This window comes from Cucurbita pepo, chromosome 4 (genome assembly GCF_057944985.1).
Source record: "Cucurbita pepo subsp. pepo isolate OVF chromosome 4, ASM5794498v1, whole genome shotgun sequence".
NCBI lineage: Eukaryota > Viridiplantae > Streptophyta > Magnoliopsida > Cucurbitales > Cucurbitaceae > Cucurbita > Cucurbita pepo.
This window is the reverse complement of record NC_141801.1, coordinates 4,205,926-4,232,223: the sequence shown is the minus strand read 5'-3', so window position 1 is coordinate 4,232,223 and position 26,298 is coordinate 4,205,926. Positions and strand designations below refer to the sequence as shown.

At 36.2% G+C, this 26,298-nt stretch overlaps 3 protein-coding genes across 4 annotated transcripts; 1 reads left to right on the top strand and 2 right to left on the bottom strand.

The window, feature by feature from the left end:
• Positions 1 to 42: 42 nt before the first annotated feature.
• On the bottom strand, positions 43 to 3,428 carry LOC111792249 (ABSCISIC ACID-INSENSITIVE 5-like protein 6). Of its 2 annotated transcripts, XM_023673605.2 has the most exons (5): positions 3,271 to 3,428; positions 1,565 to 2,691; positions 544 to 615; positions 423 to 452; positions 43 to 348 (listed from the first exon to the last, which is right to left on the bottom strand). In XM_023673605.2, exons 2-5 carry the CDS (start codon positions 2,588 to 2,590, stop codon positions 274 to 276), a joined length of 1,203 nt encoding a protein of 400 aa, XP_023529373.2. In that variant the 5' UTR covers positions 2,591 to 2,691; positions 3,271 to 3,428; the 3' UTR covers positions 43 to 273. The 2 variants fall into 2 exon arrangements, with proteins under 2 accessions (XP_023529373.2, XP_086979125.1); XM_087122999.1 differs by lacking the exon at positions 3,271 to 3,428 and having other exon boundaries at positions 1,565 to 3,255.
• A 5,192-nt stretch (positions 3,429 to 8,620) lies between these two features.
• On the bottom strand, positions 8,621 to 9,283 carry LOC111792123 (small ribosomal subunit protein uS9). The gene has a single exon (XM_023673458.2). The coding sequence runs from the start codon at positions 9,192 to 9,194 to the stop codon at positions 8,760 to 8,762; it is 435 nt and encodes a 144-aa protein (XP_023529226.2). The 5' UTR covers positions 9,195 to 9,283; the 3' UTR covers positions 8,621 to 8,759.
• A 5,714-nt stretch (positions 9,284 to 14,997) lies between these two features.
• On the top strand, positions 14,998 to 17,981 carry LOC111794036 (wax ester synthase/diacylglycerol acyltransferase 5). The gene is made up of 6 exons (XM_023676148.2): positions 14,998 to 15,990; positions 16,870 to 16,942; positions 17,057 to 17,124; positions 17,206 to 17,418; positions 17,515 to 17,652; positions 17,729 to 17,981. The coding sequence occupies exons 1-6, from the start codon at positions 15,229 to 15,231 to the stop codon at positions 17,882 to 17,884; spliced, it is 1,410 nt and encodes a 469-aa protein (XP_023531916.2). The 5' UTR covers positions 14,998 to 15,228; the 3' UTR covers positions 17,885 to 17,981.
• The last annotated feature ends 8,317 nt before the right edge of the window (positions 17,982 to 26,298 follow it).

The following is a 26,298-nucleotide window of genomic DNA, read 5'->3' as shown; positions in this document are numbered from 1 at the left end:
GGATTCTGATAGTTGGATACTCAAGGGAAACGATCGAAGAGGTAGAAAGTCCAAGCATACAACCATTAGAATACTATAAGTTCATTTATACATAATAGAGCTCATCTCTGCTTTTTGATCTATGTTATCTACGCTCGAACTTTGTTATTTACAGCTACGAACCTACCTATAAGCTTGAAATCATATCAGAAACACACAATCTAAGCTTGTTCACACTGGTTTTGTATTTGTTACAGAAACTAGGACTAAATTTGGCTGTTCATCTTGGTACCTCTACCAAGGGCCTGTCAATGTTCTTCTTAAGCAGAGTCTTTTGTCACCCCACTGACATTTCATCTTCTCCAGAACCTGTCAAACGAAGGGTTGTTGTTAAAATGAAAGCTTGTGTGTTGAAACATAACTGAATAGGGCGAAACATGTACCTTATCTTTCTGGGTTTCCATTATCTCTCTCTGCAGACAATAAGATGCCAAAAAATGGAGGTCAAGACCATTGCTTAAGCCAAATGTACCAAATAAAGTCGTGTTCTTATATGTATTGTACCTGTGTGTTCTGCAACTCTTGGTTCACTTCTTTGAGTTTTGCAATTTCTGCTTCAAGCTCCATGGTGTAAGCCTGAGATATCAAGGTATTAAACATGAACAACCTAAAACTTGCTCAATATTTGTAATTCGAGTTTCAAAAACTTTTATGTGATTAGCTAGACATGTTGGCCGGATCAAAGAATGCTTTTAGACCATTGCTACCACTAGTAGATATTGTCCTCTTTGGGTTGTCCTCTTTGGGTTTTCCCTTCTGGATTTTCCCTTAAAACGCGTCTACTAGGGAGAGGTTTTCACACCCTTATAAACAAGGTTTTAACACCCTTATAAACAGGTTTTCACACCCTTATAAAGAATGTTTCGCTCCTCTCTCCAACCGATGTGGGATCTAACAATCTACTCCCCTTCAAGGTCCAGCGTCTTCACTGGCACACAGTCTGGTGTCCACCTCCCTTTGAGGCTCAGCGTTCTTGCTAGCACACCGTCCAGTATTTGGCTCTAATACCATTTGTAACAGCCCAAGCCCACCACTATCAAATATTGTTCTCTTTGGGTTTTCCCTCCCGGGTTTCTTCTCAAGGTTTTAAAATGCATCTACTAAGGAGATGTTTTCACACCTTTACGAAGAATGTTTTGTTTCCCTCTCCAACCGATATGGGATCTCACAAGCTACTAAGTTACCACTTCCTATCATTTGGATGTCGTACATATGTCTTACAAACATGGTTTTAACATTCTTGTGACATCTACAAATTGCTTTAAACCATTTATAAAACAAAAGTACAGGATTCATAAATTTTGTAAATCACAGAGGAATAAGTTGTCCCTACAAGAGAAACAGTAGACTTGAAGGTCACTGTGTTTTCCTTAATTTTGTAGCACTGCTTTTAGAACATCTGCAGCCTGTTTCTCCTGTCATATTTGGACTAGAAGCTTTTTGAGTGCCTCACTACCTTAATGTTACTTTGAAAAACCAAACCAAATAGGAAACAGCGTTCTATGGTTAAAAATTGTATCAGTACCTGTTTACGAGCTCGTGATCTCGCAGCCGACTCTCGGTTCTTTATCATTCGTCGTTGCCTCCTCTCGACAACTTTCTCCAGAGCTCCATTGCTTCGTCGTCCCCGGCCAAACGAATACGGAACTGGAACCGGCGAATATGAAGATGTCCTTATGCTGTTTTTTGTAATCACATCAGATGATATTGTACTCGTAGGAGATCTTGAAGCAACCGTTACCCCTCTCGAGCCTAAACCAATCGCACCGACCCCGCTGCCCTGTATCAAAGGTTCATGTAAAGGAGGCTTGGAAGCCAAAACCATGTTATTAGTAAGCTGGGGATTGTTCACTGAATTCATTGAAGAAGCAAAGGTCACTGTAGCTGGTTTGGGGAAAAGTGGCTGCTGCTGCTGCTGCTGCTGCTGAGAAGGCCTTACCACTCCTGTCCCTAAAAGAACAGCATTTTGATTATGAACAGAAACCATGTTTTTGTTCTCAGACATCTGATTTTCCATGAGCATCCCAACAGCCAAACCAGCATTTTGGTTATAAAATCCACAGTTTAATGGTTCTTCTCTTACCACTCCTGCTCTAACCAAAAACTCCTCCAAAGTCACCTCCCCTAACGTCGGTTCTCGCCGAGGCATTGCCTCGATTCCACTGCCATCTTCAACACTAACGTTCTCTTTACTCAAGCCTTTCCAAACTTCATCGACCGTCTTTTGACTAATCGTTCGGGGTAAAGTCAACGATCCTTGCCTCTGCAAGTTCCCACCAAACGCGCTTCCACCTCCACCACCACCAGCAGCAGCAGCAACACCACCACCACCAGATGTCATTGCTTGAGACTCTTCAGCAGTCCAAATGTTCTTCAGAAGTTCATCCATATTCATCGAACCGACCTCCTTTCCGAGTCCACTCCATGTGTTCTGAATCTCATCAAAAGTTAAAGAGTATATAGAAGACTGTCTAGCCAATGTGAAATTTCCTTGTGTCTTAGCCACCGTGCCTTCTCCTGGTGGCATATCCTCAAAGTTCCTGAAATTCATTTCACAGCTCGATCTGCGTCGACACGAAAACTTCCTAGAACAGCTGTCTTCCTGGTCGAATTGTTACCTTTTTAGCTCGACCTGTCTTAGTTCTCTTAGAACTGAATGAATGAAAACAAGATTCAACTTCAACAAGTTTTGCAGAAGGCTTAGTAAAGCAATAAGAAGCTGATACTACAAACTCATACCATATCAAGAACAAGCACCATTTATAGTTAAACACTTTGATACCAATTCGTAAAGCGATTAATACTAAATCCATAACATTTGGATCATCCATTCCAACCTCAATATACCCAAAACAGCCAGTGAATATCAAGAAACTATCCTATTTCTCTACAAATCTAAGCATCAGAAAAGATCAAACAAGTTCAAATCAAACCCCAAAACAAAATCAATCAAAAATTCAAAGTAAATTCAGAACAAATCCTTAAAAAACAGCCCTACAGCACACAAAATCATCCAAATTCACAGACCCATTATAACTCCAAAAACCCACAAAAAAAAAACAGAACCCCATTTCGATCAAAGAACAAAAAGACGAAAAACCTAGTCGCCATTTTGGATCAGTGACAAAAGAACACACAAAAACGAAGAACTGGGAGTTGAATAAAATGGGATTTTCTTTTCCCTTTTTCCTGTTGAAAAATGGTTGGATATTTTCGGGAAAATAGGCTGACCTGAACTGAGAGACCCTTGTGTGTGTTATGCAGGTGGAGGCGACAAGTGTCTCTAGCAGAGATCTGAGGTTATATGGAAGAATTGCGAGCTTACTTTTCTGGGTTTTTTTCTTTTTTTTTAATAAAGATTTGGACTTTATTAATTTTTTAGTTTTTATGGGTGAAAATATAAAATTAATAAGCAAACCGATCCATCTAGATTTCGCAACGTGGACCAATGGTTGAAGGTGTGAAAGCTGAGTGTGACAGCAGAGACAAGGCAGAGCATCAAAGTGGAGGAATCTGGACCGTTGAAATTTAGCTTTCCGACATGGAGGACACGATCGTAAATAAACGACATTATTTGCTGCTTTTGCCCAATCAGAAGTTGCCAAATTGCCATATACGACATGACGTTTAGACTAAGAAACTGTTTTGGTTCTCTCTTCTTTTTATTATTATTATTATTATTATTATTTTTGTAAAAATAAAATGAATTTGGATAATTATGAACATTTGGTTCTAAATTTGACATTTTTACTCTTCAATTTTTTTTTAAAAAATAAATATTAAGATTTAACAAAATATATTTATAATCCAAAATTAATGTGAATAAATAATATAATTTTAAAACTATGGGATTTTATAATATAATTTTAACTTTTAAAAATATAAATTTTAATCTCTTAAATAACCAAAATTAATAGATAAAAGGTAAAATTATTTTTTAAAATATGTTCTTAAGAATTTTATTTAAAATGTCTTTTTAACAAATAATCTTTTTAAAATAATTTTTTTAACGGTTGTTAATTTTCATTAAAGTAAATTAGGAGTGAAAAATAATAATAAAGAAAAAGGGAAAAGTGTTGATTGGATGGAGAATCATGTTCTTCATGAATAGATATTATCTTTAAGAATTTTACCTTTTTAACCTTTTTAGGATAACTTATCACAAAATGGTTAAATAAAAATTTTATGTTGGATTAATTAATTAGTTAATATGAACGACTTTATATGAGCTTCATACGTTCAAATCGACTCAAATTGGGTCGAGCTTGACTTTCAAGCCTCTTGGCCAAGAGTAAGTTGACACGTGCTCGCAAAGAAAAGAAGGCAGGATGTCACAGTCGCATAACGATGGTGCAAGACTTGTTTGAACCTAGCGAACAAGTCAATCGTGTGAAAATCAAGTCTCGAGTCACATTTGACAAAAAATGTTTCATACTACATGAGCGAGGAAATGTATTGAAATTGTTTTGAAAGAAAACAATGTTATAGGCTAAAAGCGAATAAGTAACAATCACATCATTGATAGCATATAACCCAAGTAGGTATAATTGAGAACTAGTCGGCCTATAGTACATTTTGGGATATTTTAGCCCTAGTGAGTGTAGACATGATTTTGGTGAACGGTCGTACACCCCCGTATTGACATGATTGGGAGAGAAAAAACCTAACTATACATGAAAGCAAGTAAAATGGGTTTGAAAAACATACGACCACAACACGTCTTGGACAAGTATGACCAGGACATTCGACACACGGCCACAGACAATATGTTTTGGATAAGTATGACCGTGACATCCTCCCCCACTTGATTGGTTGATGTCTTTGTCAAATAACTCTTCACAAACTCGATGATATTCGACGAGGCTAACTTTCGATCTCTTGACGTTCTTCCAGCGGATCTCGACATTGTGGAGTCTCTTTCAATCTCCTAGGAACTCTTGAAAATCACTTCTCGATTCGTTGACTCTTCACACCTTCTCAGTTAAAGTCTCTCCTACTTTTTTCGTGATGGAATTCTTCTTCGTGACATGAAGTTGTACCACCTCGTTGTGTCAAGTGTCTTCTTGGTCAGGATAGTAATGTTTCAAGTTATTGACATGAACAATAGGGCTAGTTCACATCTACGGAAGTAATTGGATCCTATACGATGTCTTCCCAACCTTCTGTATGACTTTTGACTGGTTCATAGTATTTTCACACCAGTCAATGGTCGTTGTTGCTTTGAAATCGAAGTAAATCTGACCTTAGCTTGATCAAAACTCTTTCTCAATTTTGGAATTGTTGTGGCTAACGCTTCCAACAGGCCCTTCTCTTCATCTATTTGGACGGTCTTCCCAAATGCATTGTCATTAATTCGCTTCATCACTTGAAATAGATCATCTTCTTTTGGTTAAGTAATTTTCGTTAAAGCAAATGAGAACGAGGAGAAAAAAAAAAAAAAAGGACGAGGATTTAGTTACTTTCATTGAAGATGTCGATGCAACTTCCTTAAAATCTGTTCTCGTGGGATCATCGTTGGAGTTGTTCTTAAATCCGTTAGTTTGCTGACCAAGATGAGGTGACCTCGATTAATCCTTCTCTTTCTTTTTGGATTATTGGTATAATTTATCATTGGCTCTTCATCTATTACGAGACCAATTTGAATCACCTGAATTCTTCGGTACATGTGTTCTTGATTCCTTGGTAATAAATTTCACATATGATATTGAGTCTTTCTTTTCTAGAGGTTATATAGATCTTCAATGTTTGAGTTAATCGGCAACAACCACCAAAGTTGTACCATCATTGTAGTCATCTGCTTGTAAAATCTCACTACTAAAACGAGTTATATATTCTTAATGAGTCTCTTCGAGATTTATTTTAATCTTTCATAATCAATATGTTGTTGCACCAATCGAGATAAAAGATAAAACCCTACATTTTATTGCATAATGTACTCCACTGAGTTTCATCCATGATCGATATGTGTCTAGATATTCTATTAGAACTTTAGTGGGAGTTTCACAGTCAAAATGGTGTTAGATGAAGAATTCACTTACTCCAACCGAGAATCAAGGCTTGCTACTTGTTTTTCTTGATTGAACCAATATGACGCTCTCTTGAAATACGCATCACATTCTAATTCCTTAGGTCGGCTCTCTCGAGGCTGAGACTAAGGTGGGTTTTTTCTAATAGCAAATTCACTATCACTTGAGAAATAATATTTTCCTTTGTCCTTCTGTTCTTCATCAAAATTATCTTCGTCAAAGGCATAATGCAGATCCGTCACCTTCACTCATCCTCAACGTTGATGAGAAAGTTTCTTGGTCGAATACTCTCAACCTCGACAGACAACATCAACTGTTGATGCAAAAAAACACTATAATAGGATGACACATGTGTTGCCTATATTCAATTGAAAATGATTTTTTTTTAAATAAAAATAAATACTCCCTGAAATAATCTTTTTTTTTTTTTTTTAATTTTAAAATAAATCATATCAATATTAGTTATTTTTGTTATCCAAAATTAAAAATAAATAAATAATTTTAATTTGAGGGTGATATAATGCAAAATGGTGGTGACTTGAATGCTTATCTACATAAAGGTTGAAAAAACGATATTCAAACACTTCCACTTTTTGACCCATATTGTTTGGAAATTTTTTTATACGTAAAGTAATTTTGAAACATTTATAAAATGTTAATGGTAACGTTTATAACTTTTTAAAAAAATCCAAGATTCAGATCAAAATCTCATAATTCAAATTCATGTTCACGTTATCCATTCCTTCGTTCTGAAAGAGTGAAGATTGTCTCATAAAAATTCTTAGGATGTCAACCAATATAGAATTGTTTTATGTAAAACACGTTTAACTATAAAGTTTTTATAGTTGAGCCACCAAAAAGGAAAGTGCATCCATCATGTTAGTGTAGATAGTAACAACTATCTAATCTAACGAGGACGATAGCAAAATTTTCCACTAGTGCCCTTTTATTTGACAAGTTAGGCCGTGTTACTTTCATTAGTCTCACACGTGGCGAGCTCTAATCACTGCTGGTTCTGGTGGGCACACACCTTGTAGGCTTAATCAAAGCTTATATTAATGGCAACATGGATATCATTTTCTCATCCTCATTTTTTAGACTCCTTCGTTTACCCATCTCTTTAATCATTGGGATATTCTTTGATTTCCTTTTCTTTTTTTTAAGTAAATAAATCAATTTCTCTCAATTGTGAAGTTCTCCATCAAACCCTCCAAAAAAAAAAAAAAAAAAACCACACAGAAACACTCTTGAAAAAAACAGAGACATTCAAGAGAAAATTTTAAAACAAAAATTATGAACCAGAGAATTAAGATCTAGAGAGGAACTTGAACACATGGTGATGACACATATTAGGACCGATACAAATCAATCATTCAAATGTGGAAGAAAACAAGTGGATAGTTGATTCATAAACCCTAAACCCTGAACCCTAAACAAGTAATTGAGTGGAATCATAGGGCAGACAAGGTAATTGAGTGGAATCATAGGGCAGCGATTCCTGTCGGGATGAGAAGGGTTGAACCAAAATGAAATGGGTATGAATTCGAGTTCAGTCACTCGAGATCGGTCTACTAACTTCCTCCTCTATTTCTTAACCCAAATTCAATACACTATCGATCCAAAATTTTCAATTTTCAAAAGATTCAACCCAACCCAAAAAACCAAATTCAACATTACCCGTTATCCAGAGAAAATAGGTGGAAGTGCAAGGCAGAATTACACAAGTTCAAAAGCAGCATTTCAGAGTACAAAGACAAAAATAGAAGACCATAAAAGTTCTAGGAATAAAATAAGACATAATCATATGTATATAGATCTAAATAAGTAGACTAGATTTCATTCAATTGAATCTTCTTTCCTTGATCCTAAAAATGTTACTGATAAACTAAAAACAGGTCTTCAGTCTATTGTCATGGACTGCCAACCGGATAACTTAGCATACCACTCTTCTTCATCCAAGCACAAAGCTAAATAGAAAATGTATTCAGTGCTTATGCAGTGTGAACCATCTTCAAACTAATTCTATTCAGTGTTGCCTAATGACTAATATATTACTAGCAAGCAGGTTATCCAAACAAGAACAAATACTAACGAATTATTTAGCTACAACATGGCAGAAAGAGATGTCTAAATGTCTCATAATATAAAAACTGAGCATAACTTAGTTGCTGCCAAGTTTTAACAATTATCAAAATCAATCCTAGCCCAGAGAGGTGGAAATGATAGCCAAATTTCACATAAAAAGGGATCACTCATGATTCAACGATGTCAGGAATAAGGGTTGAATAATCAATAAACATAAATCACAAGCAATTTCAAGAAAAAGAAGATGGCCCAAGTGGTGAAATGGAACAAAAACGCATCATAAAGCGAAACAACCAGAAGGTGTTTTCCAATCAAAACCAACAGCTGAGCCCACGAACTAACACAGAGTGACAGAACTTCGAAAGAAGAGTAATGCCATTCATTCAGACAGCTTTTCTAATCCATGTTTCCAATTAACTAAGAGCATTCTGATACCCAATAATATTATAGAAAAAAGAGTAAAAAAACAATTACGATAAAACATCTAATTTTATCACAAAACAGATAAAGAGTTGCAACACAAAAAACTCATGTAAATTCAAAGGCTTAAAAAAGAACCGAAACAAAAAAACCACCACAACGAAGCCTTTTCCATAATGCATATTTGATTCAACGGTAAGATTTCTGGAACCTCGCACGAGCTCCACGACCACCAAACTTCTTGGGCTCACAGCGTCGAGGATCAGCGACGAGCAAAGTCCTGTCGTACCTGACAAGAATGTCCTTGATTTCCTTCTTGCTCTGCTCGTCCACGTATTTCTGATAGAACGCGACCAAAGCCTTAGCGATACTCTGACGAATGGCATAAATCTGCGAAGTGTGACCTCCACCCTTCACTCTGATACGCATGTCGACTCCCGAGAACCTGTGTCGTCCAAGGAGGAGGATTGGCTCGTAAGCCTTGAAACGCAGGATCTCCGGCTCGACAAGTTCGATTGGGCAGCCATTGATCTTAATCAAACCCCTACCGCGCTTGCAGTAGGTCACTGCCACCGCCGTCTTTTTACGGCCGAAACACTGAACCGACTCGATCGGAGCAGCCATTTTATCCGAGTTCTGGTACTTTACCTGGTTCGCCTCCTGCTAGAGAAACCCTAGAGCTCTGAGAGAGAGAGTCCTGAGAGTAGGCAAAGAAAAATCGAAGCGAACTATTTATACGGGAAGACAGATTAGGGCTTTGGGACGCTACACTATTGGGCCGAAAACGCACCGTTTTGCTCTTGCTCTAGTGGGCTTGGTTTTAAAATTGGGCTCAAACTCTAATAGTAATATATTGGGCCGAACTTTTGATTGCTGGGCCCGATATATCAACGGTCCAAAACCACCAGCCTCATAGTCTCCTCATCCAATGATTTGTCCACCTCAGCCCATTTTTAAAGAAACTTCCATGTTTTATTAACCCAAAAAATTCATTGGTTTAGTTTTTTATTTGCTTTAATTCGTGACACGTGTCAATCACTAAACACGACACGTGTCAAGGTCACACGGCGTTCATACTTCAAACAATTCATCCAACTAAGTCAATAGTAAAACTACTTACAATGTTGGCCTAGGCTGGAGCAACTAATTATTCTTGGCACTAGCCTGAATCTAGTCCTCAAAATTCAATTCAACCTCAAATCCATCGTCTTGATGATATCAGTTAAAGCAAGAGGACTCCAAGGATGAGCCACCTTGTAGTCCAATTATTGAAGATAAAGAAATATCTAAACATATTTACTCTATTTTCTTCATCCAAATCAAGTCTCGCTAATTTGCAAATTGGCTTAATAGAAGAGTAAGAAGGTAAAGATGAAATATCAACAACTGTTATCGAAATGTACCTTCTATTTCGAAGGAGTTCAAGTATATGCTCCCAAACTGAAAGTCGAGTCTCACTAGAATAGAATGAAATTGAGGACACGAACGAAGAGGATATGCTATCTTAAACAATTTCTTCCCGTATAAGTTCTATTTATATACTATAAATCCAATATGTGAGATCTCACATCTGTTGGAGAGGGAAACGAAGTATTTTTTATAAGAGTGTGGAAACTTTAAAATTTTTTAGGGGAAGCCAGAAAGGAAAAGCCCAAAAAGGATAATATCTTCTAGCGGTGAGCTTGGGCTGATACAAATGATATCAGAGCCAGACACCAGGTGATATGCCAGTGAGGAGGTTGAACCTCGAAGGAGGGTAGACACAAGGCGGAATGTTAGCAAGGATGTTGGGCTTCGAATGTGGGTGGATTGGAGGTCCCACATAGTTTACGGAAAGGAATGAGTGTCAGTAAGGATGCTGGCCCAAAAGGGGTGGATTGTGAGATCCCACGTCGTTTTAAAAACCTCTCCCAAACAGACACGTTTTAAAAATCTTGAACAAAAGCCCGGAAGTATGGAAAGAGAAATAAACGCAGCAGTCAATCATCCAAAAGATTCGAAGTTTTGCTAAACATGTTCATCAATTGAAATACAAAACTGAAAAGAAATTTTCATAATGAAATGCAATGTAACGATCCCAATCCACCGTTAGCGTCTTCTTTGAGCTTTCCCTTTCAGACTTCCCCTCAAGGCTTTAAAACGCGTCTGCTAAGGGAAGATTTCCACACCCTTATAAAGGGTGGTTTGTTCTCCTCCCCAACCAATGTGGGACATCACAATCCACCCCCTTTCGGAGCCAGTGTCCTCGCTGACACTCTTTCCTTCCTCCAATCGACGTGGAACCGCCCCCAAATCCACCCTCTTTGGGGCCAGCGTCCTTACTGGCACAATGCCTCGTGTCTACCCCCTTCGGGGAACAGCGAGAAGACTGGCATATCGTCCGGTGTCTAGCTCTGATACCATTTGTAACGACCCAGATCCACCGCCAGCAGATATTAAAGCCTTGAGGGAAAACCAGAAAGGGAAAGCCCGAAAAAGACAATATCTTCTAACTATGGATCTACTTTCCATTTAGTTTTAAAAAATGTGGTCGAGCATCAACTTTGGTGGCCAACCGAAAACCATAAATATGTGCATTAAATTATGATTCAATCAAATTTTTTTCTAAAAGTAATGAATTTATTGAAGTTGGATTCCATCTAGTTAGATGAAAGTCCCACGTCCCCTAATTTAAGAAATGATCATGGATGAAAGCGTCACGTACTACAAAATATTAAATAAATTTATTTTTTATTAAAATGAAAATGAATAAGTAATATGATAGTGACGGGTAAATAGTGGTTAATGACGTTTTGTTCTTATCCTTTCAAAAGTCTCTAACCCCGAACTTTTAAAATATTGAATCAAACAACCTTGTTTGCAAAGTATCAAAATAACATGAAAATATAATGTGGCAATTAATTGTAAAATAAATATGTTCATGAGAGAAATATGTTGTTGAGATAAGAATTCTCGAAGATTGTAGTCGGTTTAAAAGAAATGTAATGCGTTGATCTAACTTAAGGGCTATAACATATAATGTAGATGTGACTACCTGACTTTACATGGCCTCTATAACGATGTTGTCATTCGTACATGGATGTCTTATCTTTAAATAAAAAAGAAGTAGCACATGACTTGAGAATTAAAAAATACTCGGTAGTAGTCCCACTATTGGGGTTGGGAAATGCAATCACAAGTAATCATGTGCGATCTATCTTACCATAAAAATTTTCATTAGTCTTACTTTTTAGTCCGAGGAGGGTTAGATGTGTAGTACTTCTTTATACACTGTCCACGTATGAGCACATGGACCCACTAGGGAGGCTTGTATACGTATCCCCTAGGTCTTACTATGTGTTACTACACACTCACGCTGCTAGAAGTCACAGACGGAAAGGTGCACGTATAATATCATGATGTACGAGTCTGCACTAATCATAACATAAAACCACTTCATTTATACATCATACAAGTCATAGGGTACGTGTCATTTATACATCATACAAGTCATCCAACCAAATCCGTGGGCATCCAACAGTAAAACCACTTATTTGGTTGGTTTAAGCTAAAGTTAATATACTTCCTTAACGTTAGCTTGAATCTGTTCTTTGAAGTCCAGTTTCACATTAGGGGTTCCACGATAGTGTGTTAAGACATATTAGTTGACCTAACTCGCCTAAAAACAACCATTAATTTAACTCTTCGGGGGAAGTAACCCAATGTAAATGAACATAACATCATTCACATATTGCTTATATATACATGCATAAGCATTCATACATTCATCATCAATAACATCATCTAGGAGTTGTATAGTATAAAAAATTCATCATCATAATGCAACGTGACATCTCATGTGCTCACATCATCATAACATGATATATTATTATATTATGCGCATCATCGTCATACATCTTATGTCATCATGTCATAATGCATCATCATCATATCGTCATATCATACCATCATCATATCATAAAAAGCCACATCATCATCATATTATATAAGTTTACATGACACGTACAAGGGGCACTGGACATGTGTTATCATACATATATTAAGTCTTTCGATCGAGCCGATAATAAAGTCACTTACTTAGTTGACCTTAGTTGGCGTTCTATCTTATTTCTAAGATTTACTTGACTTGTCCATCGAAATCCGTATCAACCTATGTGGAGGTATTCCACCATATTAGAAATATCCACCTAATAGTTCTACTTCTTACGTAACTACTCATTTATATGAGTACCAACCACTTAATACTTTTATGAACATATAAGACACTTTTTAATGTTCATTAATCTACCCGACACAAATTTGATAATTTAGAAACCGAATATATAATTTAATTTTAGTTTATTTTTCGTACTAATTTAATGACATTCATTTTTAGTTCAACAATTAAGGATTCGGTCAATTATATACATCTTATTGTGCTATGATCGGGTTGATATTAATTTAATTTATTTAATCAAACCATTTAAAGAAAATAGGTGTGGGCGCCGATTTTTGTGGCGAGTTCTTTTTTCTTTTCGGGCAAGATTTTGGATAATTTTGTTGTAATAATAATAATAATAATAATAATAATAATAAAAAGTGGAACGAGGTCCTCCACTTCATTTTATTATCCCAATTTAACGGTTCAAGCCAGATGGAGAGTACACTTGCTAATGGCTCTTTCAATTCTTTGAAAGTATTTAAGGTTAGTATGTGTAGCGACCCTTTAACCTAAGGTCGTTTGTATATATACTCATGACCATTGAATGTGGAAACTTTCTTCTTAAAACACAGTCATAGACTTACGTGTTTGAAAAATATATTTAGACTAAATAAAATAAATGAAGGTGTGCGAACCTGAACCAAACTTTTATCTTAAAACATTAAATGAACAGTAGGAGGTGTGCCTAAATAAAATAAATGATGGTGAAGAGTTATGGTTCGAACCAAACTTTCATCTTAAAACACTAAATGAACAATAGGAGGTGTGCAATAAATGAAAGTGTTGGAACCAAACTTTCATTTTAAAACACAGTCATGGACTTACATCTTTGAAAAACATCTTTAAAACGACATAACAAAAAACTAAATAAAATAAATGAACAATAGGAGGTGTGCGAAACGAAAGACTAAATAAAATAAATGAACAATAAGGGGTGTACGAACCAACTGGTTGGTCCATACTTGCACGTGTGGACTGTGTGTAGAACAGTAAATACACGTCCAATTAGCCCGCTTAGTATAGTCGCCTAAGGAATATAGACTTATATGGTATCTCATTCATGAAATTGTATGTGTTTGCATTTAACTCCAATAGTAGGATCACTCACTATTTCTTAAAATACTCAAGCCAGCCACATGTTACTTTTAAGTTAAAGACAAGACATTTTTGTACGGCTGATGACGACATCACAACTCGAGACCATGACACATGCATAAGGTAATCGCATTTATTTTCCTAGACACATGTTACTTTTAAGTTAAAGACAAGATATCCTTGTGCGGCTGATGACAACATGTGTAGGGTAATCGCATTTATTTTCCTAGACTTAGGCTAAAATATGATGTTTTTAATTTAAACGTTTATTTATTTTATTTAGTCTTTTGTTGTGTCATTTTAAAGATGTTTTTGAACACGTACATCCATGACTGTGTTTTAAGATAAAAGTTATGTTTTATGAAGAAGCTAAATAAAATATTTCCACATTCAATATTCATGATATGTATACAGTAACAACGTTAGATTAGGTAGAAAATTTAGGGTCATTACATTTGTGATATAATTTATTAACTTCTTTTAGTAGAAGAGTTCTTAGTTCGATATTTAAGACATACGCTATTTTGTTATGCTTTCGTGGTCTATTTAAAGGTTTGATGTACCTAAATGACATTGACCTAGATCAGATATTAGATTAAATGAATCAAGACAAACAAAAAGTTATTGTTATTAGCATACGATCCTAAGTAACAATTCTTGGACGCACATGACAAGACGTAATGAACTATCTTCACAATCGTATTCGACTCTTTGATTATTTTTTTTTTATTTTTTTTATTTTTTTTATTTTTGTTCTTTTTTAGATGACAACACAATTAGCTCCTACCGAACTTGTGGATGAGAATCGTTCTCAATGGTACTTATCATAGTGATTTGAATTCTCAACATTATTTGGCACGAGAAATATAATGTTTGTGTAATGACTCAAGCCCACTACCAGCAGATATTGTCCTCTTTGATCTTTTCCTTCAAGCTTATGCATCAGGTTTCCACATATTTATAATAACTGCTTAGTTCCCCGCTCCAAGAGACGTGGGATCTCAGAATTCACCCCTTCTATGCTACAGCGTCCTCGTTGACACTGATTCTCCTTCCAATCGATTAAAGGAACGTCCCTAGACCGGAAGTAGTATTGATTAAATTTATAATTTAATGTGTAAAAAAAAAATAATAATAATAATTAAAAGAAAGATGAGAAATAAAAGAGGTCCACGGGTCCTCTCTGGAGCATCGTCGCCTTAACGTCCCTCCTCTGACGTTGACCTCTGAAACGCCATTTTCATGGAACGTCCACCTTCAACAAGCTCTTCTCTCTATCTGATAAACTTGATTTTCCACTAAACTTGATTCAAATCGCCTCTTCCAATTCCGTTTCGATTTCGATTTGATTTTCCCCCAAAAATGACGAGTTCCTCCAAGCTCGAAAGCGACCAGCCACTCACGCCGGCCGGCCGCCTCTTTCTCCGTCCTGAAATCAATCAGATTATCCACTGCGTCATCGGACTTCAGAACTCAATCGACGTCGATTCCATCAAATCTCAAATCGCCGATTCCGTAATGATCCAGCACCCTAGGTTTTCGAGCCTCCTAGTTCGCGATCCGAACGGCGTCGAATACTGGCGGAGGACTTCAATAGACGTCGACCGTCACGTCATCGTCGTTGCCGATCCTGTATCGGACGACGGAACAGGCAACGAGAACGCGGTCAACGATTATTTGGCTGATTTATCGACTTCTTCGACGATGGATATGAATAAGCCTCTTTGGGAGATTCATTTACTTTTGGCGCACAATTGCTTTATTTTCCGAATCCATCACGCGCTCGGCGATGGAATCTCGTTGATGTCGCTGTTTTTGACATGTTGCCGGCGAGCCGACGATCCGAACGCGCTACCGACGATCGTTTCGGATTCGAAGACGGCGAGGAAATCGAGGCGGCAGAGTTGGGCAGAGGAATTACCGAAGATGCTTCTGGAGTTGTTGATGACGGTGTGGTTTAGCTTCTTGTTTGTGGGAGAGTTTATATTGAGAGCGCTTTGGGTTTCTGACCGGAAAACGCCGATCTCCGGTGGCGATGGGGTGGAGCTCTGGCCGAGGAAAGTGGCGACGGCCAAGTTCGCGGTGGAGGATATGAAAGCGGTTAAGAACGCTGTTTCTAACGCTGTAAGTCAAAATTAATTGAAGTTTGGCATTAAGCGTTTATTTATTTATTTATTTTTAATTTCTGTTTGTTATTTTCTGTTTCAAAGAATTTTAACCATTTATTCTCGAGTGGTTTAAATTAAATCTTTTTTTTTTTTTTTAAATATTTATAGCGATAATAAGTTATTTATTTTTTATTTTTTTTTGTTCCTTTTTTGGTATTTGATTTTATGGTATGTTGACTACAACTTTTTTATTTCCGTTTAAAAAATAGTGTTTTTTTAAGGAAAAAAAATTGTATTTCATCTAATTTTTATGATTAATTTAATAAAATTCTTAAAAAAAAATATTGTTACTATTAATTTTAATTATAAAAAATGTTTATTGTTTTCAGAAAATGCAGGAATATTTTTTTAGGAATATATTAATTATAAATGTAATTTTAAACTTTTTAAAAATACATATTTATTTTAGTTTAGTAAATATTTTGATTATTTATAAGTAGGTATATATCAATGTCCTTTACTTTTTAATAATAATGGAAATAAAATTGACATAAAAGAAAATATGTATTTATTTTTCTCCCAAAAATGGAAAATAATAATTATAATAAAAGGAGGAAATCATTTTTGTGTGTATTTATTTATTTATTTTTCTTTTATGACAATTTATTCTTACTTGTTTGAGGTAATATGATATTAATTATAAATGAAAGTGATAGCCAACCAACTCAATAGATTTTTTTTTTTCTGGAATAATATTTATAACTAAAATAATTTTCTTAAAAAAAATAAAATATATATTCTAAAAAGTTCGAGAAAATAAATTGAAATAAATTTAAGATTTATTATTAAATTTTGCAAAACTAGCCCTTTATTAATATTAAAGTTGTGGTTGCAGACGATAAATGACGTTCTTTTTAGCGTGATAGGGGCAGGCTTATCTCGGTACTTGGAGCATAGGCAACCCAACAGTAATTTCTTTGTCTCTCCTCCAAAAACTCTAAATCTATCCTAAACTATCGAGATAGTTCTTGTTTTCTTAAAGTATGATTAATTGTCGAACATGTTGTACCTTGTATGTGTAGGTTTGAAAGAAGGACTTCGGTTAACGGGAGTATCCATGATTAATCTTAGAGAACAACCAGGGTTGCAGGTTATGTTGGTTATTCCTTTGAACTTGTTCGATGAGTTTTTCGTTCATGTTCGTTAACTTTTCATGATGTAAATGGTGTAGGATTTAGCTGATATGATGAAGGGAAATAACGGATCTCGATGGGGAAACAAGTTAGGGATCCTTCTCCTTCCTGTATACTATCATAAGAAAACGTCTAACCCTCTTCAATATCTGAAGAGAACAAAGAAGATGATTGACCGTAAGAAACGTAGCTTTGAATCATATTTTTCGTATGGAATTGGTAAGTTTGTAATGTCGTGGTTGGGAGCAAAGGTAAGGATTTCATGTTCGAAAGACTAAACCAACACTCATTTTGTTTCAAAACATTAGTTTCCTTTGATTAATGTTTCCAACACATTTTGATTGCAGGTAGCTTGCATCCTTAATTATAGGATTATGTGCAACACAAGTTTCACAATCTCAAACGTAATTGGTCCAAAAGAAGAGATTAGTGTTGGAGGCAATCCCATTACATATATTAGAGCCACTTCAACAAGCTTGCCCCATGTACTTCCTCCTCCACATGTTCTTGTAAGTTTATTTATCATAATTAACGACGACGATTAATAACGGTTTGATGCAGGCAATAACGATGCATATGATGAGCTACGCTGGAAGAGCTGATATGCAAATTCTTGTGGCTAAAGATATCATTCCTGACCCTGAATTTCTTGCTGAGTGCTTTGAGAATGCTTTATTTGAAATGAAAACGGCTGCCACGACGCTTAATGTAAAATAGCATCAAATGTTATCTTTACTTGTTCTTACGGGGAAAAAACTAGACATGCCAAAATTTTTTCATATATAAAAATGGGACGGATTATACCAATTTTCAATCTTATGGCCATATTTCATAAACTTCAGATTTATCTCTTTTATTCTCGTAAACATTTTTTTTATAAGGGTGTAGAAATCTCTCCCTAATAGACGCATTTTAAAACCATGAAGTTGATGACGATACATAACAGGTCAAAATTAACAATATCTGGTAGCGATGGGTTTGGACCGTTATAAATGGTATCAGAGCCAGACACCGAGGTGTGTCAACGAGGATGCTGGTCTCCCAAGGAGGTGGATTGTGAGAACCCATATCGATTAGAGAGAGGAACGGACATTCCTTATAAAGGTTGGGGAAACTTTTCCATAATAGATGCGTGTTAAAACCGTGAGGCTGAAAGCGGTACGTGACGGATTAAAGCGGACAATATCTACCAACTTGAATTGATCAATATCTTGCACGTTCCGACTTCAAGATCTTCATAACTTCAAAGATATTCTAATATTTGTAATATTTGAAAGCTTGACCTAAGTATCATATGGCCAATTTGACCAAACTATCAAATAATTGAACACATGTGACCTTATAATTAAGTATTTAAAAATTAAATTTAGAATGCCAATTTAATAAGCAATTTGGATTCAATTTTATATTTTCTGATTCACTACGTTCTAAGTGTTTTTTTTTTAAAAAAAAAAATTCTAAATTCTGAAAAAAATAAATAACATTTTTATGTTTTATTGTATCATATTGTTAATTTGAAATTTCAAATACAAAATTATTTAAAATATTAAAAAGATGTAATAAATATAATATTGTACTATATTTGTTTTAATTTTAACAAAAATAAAATGAGTGTAGTATGTTTATTAGTGTAATTTTTCGCTTTAAACTTTTCGATTTATAATCAACATATACTAAAAATACAAAAACTGTAACGGCCCAGATCCACCGCTAGCAGATATTGTCCTCTTTAGGCTTTCACTTTTGGGCTTCCCCTCAAGGCTTTAAAAGGCGTATGCTAGGGGGGAAGGTTTCCACACCCTTATAAATGGTGGTTTGTTCTCCTCCCCAACCAACGTGGGACATCACAGGTTTAGTCTCATGGCTGTCACCGTGACGTTGTCATTCGTGCAAAAGTGGCTTACCTTTACCTGAAAAATAAGAGTAGCACGTGGGTTGAGTATTTTAAAAAATACTCTATAAGTAATCCGAGGAAATATAATCACATGCGATCATGTTTGTGACATATCATTTCGGAAAACATAATAATATGGTCTGATCTCTACTTTATGTCCGAACATAATTAGATATGTAGTATTTCTCTACATATGGCTTACATATGCGCACATGGACCCCCACGAGAGCTCGTATATGTAGCATTGGACTTGGCCTTCAACTAGCGTACACTAACGCTACCGGTATATTATGAAGGGAAGGGAGCACGCATAGTATTGTGGTGTATACAATACTGTATTATAACATGTTAGTTTCACGTCATAATTAACCATAGTAGAGAAGTATCCCAATACACGTGAATATATAATATGCACGAGGTTCTGGACACGTGTCAACAAACGATTGGATCAACGCGTCATTTTGCCATTGGAGTCGAATCATCTAGACCTGACATGATCTAAGTTCGAACTGCCAACTACACACGATCCGCGATCAAACCCGACGGATCGCATTTGACCCCAAAGACATCTCACCACTCTGCACGTGCTTCAAAGGGTAAGTTGCATCTGCTAGGGCTCGAAGTACGAACATGCTCGCACTAATCGCATGTGCGAGGTGCGCGCATGTCAACTATGCGTGCAAGTGCATGAGATATCTACTATACGTTCGTTCAATGCCCGTTTGTCAGTTTTCTTGAATTAGGACCTACTAGAAAAATTGCAAGAATTTTGGAGCTCCGAGAAAGGTGGTTCAAGAAGACACATGTCATCCAAGTAAATAACCACACGTACTTTAGGCAAGTAATACTTGTAGGGATTGCTAAGACATACTAGCATTCGAGCATTTCTTATCTCATGTGATTAGAAAATGCATGTTAAGGACTTCATAAGGGTGTTTTTGGATCATTATCTATCGTATATATGTTATGGTAAAATTACCATTATGTCCCTAGGTTCAGATTTCCTAGAATATACATGACTAGAATACGAGTTGGGCAATAAGGACGAGTGTGGTATTGCTTGATGTAAGAAATTAAAAAAAGAAATGCCCTTATATCAGATTTGTGATGAATGATGTTTTATATGCTTTCTGTCGTGTTAGAAAAGAGGATGGACTATTGTGATCTACGCTTTGGTGACTAGTAGATGTTATCTCTCCGTTGAGCTTGTTTGTTTGTATGTGTGCGTGATACAGCATGTGTTAGCTTCAGGTGTTTGATTGTGTGTTCTTTCTATAGGGCATGTTTATCTGCATAAAGCTAGAGCATTAGAGTTGAGCATTAGATTGAGCACCTTATGATTGTAAACGACGGTTAGAGAGTCTAGACCCTAGTGCTTCCAAACTAAAAAAGACTCAAGGAGTCAAAATAGAGCAGCTTGGAGTCGGAAGTCCGTGTGTAACACCTCTAGTTTTCTTAATCTAATTAGTGACGTCAACCCATACATGCTTAAATCACATATCTCGAAATTTATAACAAATATCTTTTGAATTTAAGCCATGGACTTACCTAACATGTTAAATCAACCTAACATAGTTTTCAACTAATTGAAATATAATGCGACCTATCAACGACTAATTGAAATCAACTTTTTCTTTTATGAATGATATTAATTTGTGTAATTATTTAGATATGAATTAGAAACTATTATTAGATGAGAGTATTACAATTATTTAGATCTAAATTAAAAATTATTAGATGAACAAAAGGTTCCAATTAAAATCGGCCATAGACCAGAGAAAGAGAGTCTTACAACATAGAGAGAAGTTAAATAGAAATTTGAGAAATTAATATAATTTGTACCTAGCGAATATAATATTATAACAAACAATGTTTTGATAGAATGATCTAAGATATTGACATATTTTTAATTTAAGTTTTATTATCCAACACAATTTAGAAACAATCAAAACATGAAATTCGATTTTTACTGAGACCGTTTTAGAGCCGTATTTCACATTGTTAGTTGGATTATTAATTAAAATATGAAATACTAACAAAAGGTAATGAACAGTGCGATAGGAAGCGAACCCTGGTAACCCTTGGATAATCTCTCGATGAACGGGAGCTTATGTTAATTAAATTAGGGAGTACTCCGGCTAAGGTCAACCAAGTAAGTGGCATTACTATAGGATAGACTAAAAATTGTATGAGTTATGATGATGTATGAACTGTGTCGTATGATGCCGTATGTTAATATGTGATGATATATGAGTTATGATGATGTATAAATTGTGTTGTACGATGCCATATGTTAGTATATGATGATGTATGAGTTGTGTCGTATGATGTCATATACTAGTATATGATGATGTATGAGTTATGATAATGTGTGAGTTATAATGCTTGATGATGTGCATCATATATATATACTTCGACGAATGATGTACTTGATATGCTTGATGCACTTTATGGCAATATGATGAGTATAATGATTACGTGACGTTTACCAAAATATAATGATGTTTTCCACATTCAGCATGCTATATGATGATGAGTGTCATATTGCATCATGTCATATTGCATCATGTCGTTAAATCGACATAAGATACAAGCCTAAGAGCATGAAAATGATATTAATATAAATATCCACGAGTATGTGTTAGCTAGAGTAACAAAGAGATGAGACTAGAGAGTTGTGTCAGAAGAGACATTATGATGGATTTAGAGGGACCTCATACATATTGTATGTTCATAAGCATAGAGTTACTTCCCCTAGAGACGATGAGTGCGGGCGCGCACAGTATGATAATGAGTGCGAATGCGGACAGATGATGGTGTTCATGAGGCGCATGACACTATGGGGTTCTGCTGACCTCTGGTCGTCGGTACAGATTAGCTTGACGAGAGGGTCCAGTGGGTGTGCGAGCGCCCTGGGGATTCACACTCGCACGTGTGAGTCGTGCGTACTACACATCCAATTTGTCCGAGACTAGAGGCCACCCTTATGATGTTAGAGATAGGTCCCTAAATCATGATTGCATGTGTTTGCATTTGCATGACCCCCTATAGTGGTGCCACTTACGGAGTATTTTTCAAAATACTCCAACCGTATGCCATATCATTTTTCAGGTAAAGGAAAGGCGCACTTGTAAGGAGGATGGCGGCATCGTGAGTAGAGACTGTGGTACGTGCATAGGGTATATTTATATTTAAATTTCTAGGTTTAGGTTAAAATAAGTTGTTATGCATTCCATTTTTTTTAAATTATTTTGTATTATCTAAATTTTAGTATTTTGTATTTAAACATGTAAGACCATGACTGTGTTTTTCAGAGAAGTTGTTTTAAGCATTTTTTGAAGTTTACGTTATAAATGATGTTCATGTAAGAGTTATATTTCCGTATTATAGATGAGTACGAGACGTTAGTAACGACTCTGAGTATGTGAAAATTTAGGGTCGTCTCACTTTACCTTTACCTGAAAATTTAAAAGAGTACACGTGGCTTGAGTATTTTACGAAATACTCAGTAAGTTACCCCACTGTTGGGGTTAGATATGTAATCACATACAATACATGAATGAGACCGCTCTTCTGAGTTTGAGGCAAGGTTGGGTGTATGATACTTCTCCACACACAGCCCAAATACGTGCACATGGACCCACCGGGTGGGCTAGTATATGTACTCCCTGGGTCTGACTTGGTTAGACCAACCTATTATACATCATCGGACGCCGCAGAAAAGGAAAGACCTGCATGATATCATGTAAATATCGAACGTACATATCTGTACTAACATAACATAATGGGGAAGTATCTCGATGCACATGACATACATATATGCATGAGGTCCCATGTTTTTCATTCCTAACCTAACATTTATTTTATTTCCTCTCTCTTTTCTACATGTACACATGGTAAACAAAGTAAATCCATCACTTAACTTTACTTATAGGACATTACATTCCATACATGAAATTTCAGTTCATAATATAGTGTAATGGATTTAACCTGTATACATCACATATATCACGTGACCATACAAATAACATATAAGCAACACATAATATAAGTATTACACTTTTAATATGGTATATGTAAGAACCACAGGTATGCACCTTCACATATCAATTAATTAACTATCTCCGATCGTAAGGTCACTTGCTTGTTTGACCTTGGCCGAATTCACTAACAATTTGGTAGTCGTCTCGAAACTATATTCCAACATCTAATTCTCACCTATAACAATTCATATGACATATTTCGGGCCTAATAATAACTTAACCTAGCTAAACATGATGATTAATTCCAATATAGCCCTAAAGCTAATTAAGCTCGGGTAAATAAGAGTTTTACTGACCTCAAATGTCAAAAATGGTTATATTGAGCCGTCTAAGCCAAGAAGCCGAGCCGGAGCAAGCTGTCGCGCGAGCTGAATGCTAGCTGCTTACGAATCATGGCTGAGTTAGGGCACGCGTTGGTCATGTGGTGAGTAGAGAGAGTGCGCGGGTCAGAACCGGGTCGGGCGTGGGTGTCGGATTGTGGCACGGGTCAACCTTCCCACGTGTGTTTGGGCTTGGGCTGCGAGTGACGATGTTAAGGCGATGGCATGGGCTACGGACCATCTGGGTAATTGAAAAGGGTTGGGCCATTGGGCCGAGACATCTGGATTGGAGATTGCAAGCGGGTCGGATCTGAACCCAGATCCGAGACGTTCCTTCTTCCTCACCCGAAATCGCAGAGCGAAACCCTAGATTATTCTCGTTTGATTCCGACGAGATCTCTGGTGATTCCAATGTCGTTTCTTCACATTTCCACTGCAGTTCGTCCTCTGGAGGTTTGTACAACAATTTGGGTACTACAACTAGTGCAATTTACGTGTTGACCCAGGTCAGTACGTTTCCAGTAGACCTTGCAATTCAAAATCGTTAGCGATCTCAAAATCGTTAGCGATCAAAGGTTTAGACCTGTGTACACCTAGAGATTGGTTTTCCCTGAAAAGCTAACCTTGAACATCTTGAAAACGAGAGATGAAATTTAAACCGCCTCGAAGCCCTAGAGACTTAGAAACCCACTAGATCAATTCTGGAGAAAAATAAAGGTCGGTACTGTGTTTGTAGAGCTTCCACCTCCCTTTCTGCTGTGGTATGGTATCGTCGAGCTAGGTGTGAGGCCAGTTAGGGACGTGTGACTTGACAGAGAGTTTGGTTAGATTACCTTGCGCGGTGGATCCGTCCTGTGAGACGACGTTGATCATGCGGATCATCAACAGAGCTAGCATAGACAGAGGTAGTGTCCCCGACCTTGGGCGACTACATGGACTGTGGGATGGGTTCGCTACATGCCTCCCATGGATGACAAGAAGAAAATTCAAATAAAAGAAGCAATTGCCATCGTAGAAAGATTAGTCTCAACTAAATCATAATTTAAAGACTCTTTTTGTCGGGACTTTTTGTTTGTTTGGCGAAAGGAGTTTTCATGACAAAGAAGTATAAGAAGAAAGAGGAGAAAAATCAAGCAATGGCATTGAAGCTAATTTACCGAGTTTACTATTCAAGTTCGAGAATAAATAGGTGGAGTAAGAAGAGTAAATAACTTTTAACCTAGTTGTAAAAACTAATATTTTTTTTTTATCATAAACAATAACTACTTTAATATATAAATATGTACAAATGACCCCGGCTTGAATTTGAAGTTTCCGTAGGGTTGGTACGGCAAGATGGTGTAACGACCCAAAATTTTCTACTTAATTTAAAGTCGTTACTGTATCCATATCATAAATATTAAATGTGAAAATACTTCATTTAAATTTTCATAAAACATAACCTGAAAATAATACGACTTCATAAAACATAACACTTCAGCTTAAAACACTACAATGGACTTACGCGTTTGAAAACACTTTTAAAAATCACACAATAAAAGACTAAATAATAAAAATAAACGTTTAAATAAAAAAGATCTTATTCTAGCCTAAGTCTAAGAAAAAAATACAACTACCCTATGCATGTGTCATGGTCTCAAGCTGTGATGTCGTTGTCAGTACAGGAATGTCTTGCCTTAACCTGAAATAGAGGTAGCACGTGGCTTGAATATTTTAAGAAATACTCAGTAAGTGACCCACTATTGGGAGTTAAATGTAATAACATGTGAATGCAATGATGGACCTATTATATAAGTATATTTTTCCTATGGCAGGCACATTGGATGTGTACCATATACTCTACACACAGCCCATACATGCGGCTACGGGCTCACAAGACAATTCGCACACCACTGGCCCCTTTTCTTGTCAGACGAGCCTTCTCTAGTAGCTCTCCTTCTCCTGACACCCATTAGAATTAGTAACCGTCACGGCAGCATTATGTAAAACATAATGATACTTCGCCGCCTAGTGGATGTACGCGTCCGTACCCTCGTGATGGAATAGAGGTATCCTCCAATGCATGAGCACACATAATGCATGAGGTCCCAACATTTTTCTGTTTTCATTATCATTTAATACAACTCCGCTAGCATTACATGTCATATTGTTTTTCATATCGTGTTCAGATATCATTCATCATTCATATCGTATCGTTTCTCATTCTTCAATTTTCATATCATACATAATTCTAATGAGGTTATATTTCATGTCATTTATCGTGATTTCATGTCATTCATATCATGTTGTATACATACAATTTAAAAGACATAACATAACGTCCTATGCTTTTAACATAACATTTCATCATATACATATCATATCATAACATATTGCATCACAATGTATCATATCATAAACATGTCAACCATAACATATTTCATATCATATGACTAACACACACACATATATATATCCGTCATTCACATGTCGTATCATAATCATATCATTTCGTAAACACTTCAGGGTCATATCGTTCCCTAACTTATCATAGCCTTAACGTTCTTATACCTATCACAGTCATATCGTTACATGAACGTACTTTAGTCATATCCTCATAGGGACGTATCCTAACACTATCGTTTCTATCAATCTATCACAAACCTATCCCTTTCTACCCATAACCTAACCGTATTCTTTTATCAATCTCTCATATCCATAGCACTTCAGTATGTAACCTAACTTTAACGTTTCATGAACGTATCTTACTCCTATCGTTACATTTCGTTTTGTGCATCCTTCTCGTATCCTATCTCAACATATCATTGAACACATCGTACCGTAATTATTATCATATAATTCACATATTATAACATATACATAACATATCATAAG

What these genes read in the sequence shown, in the direction of transcription:
- LOC111792123 (XM_023673458.2), bottom strand. Translation starts at nt 9,194, where the DNA reads ATGGCTGCTCCGATCGAGTCGGTTCAGTGTTTCGGCCGTAAAAAGACG.
- LOC111792249 (XM_023673605.2), bottom strand. Translation starts at nt 2,590, where the DNA reads ATGAATTTCAGGAACTTTGAGGATATGCCACCAGGAGAAGGCACGGTG. An exon ending in GATCACGAGCTCGTAAACAG is followed by an intron (nt 616 to 1,564) that starts GTACTGATACAA and finishes TTGATATCTCAG; the next exon opens with GCTTACACCATGGAGCTTGA. An exon ending in AAGAGTTGCAGAACACACAG is followed by an intron (nt 453 to 543) that starts GTACAATACATA and finishes TATTGTCTGCAG; the next exon opens with AGAGAGATAATGGAAACCCA.
- LOC111794036 (XM_023676148.2), top strand. Translation starts at nt 15,229, where the DNA reads ATGACGAGTTCCTCCAAGCTCGAAAGCGACCAGCCACTCACGCCGGCC. An exon ending in TGTCGTGGTTGGGAGCAAAG is followed by an intron (nt 17,419 to 17,514) that starts GTAAGGATTTCA and finishes TTTTGATTGCAG; the next exon opens with GTAGCTTGCATCCTTAATTA. An exon ending in CTTCAACAAGCTTGCCCCAT is followed by an intron (nt 17,653 to 17,728) that starts GTACTTCCTCCT and finishes GGTTTGATGCAG; the next exon opens with GCAATAACGATGCATATGAT.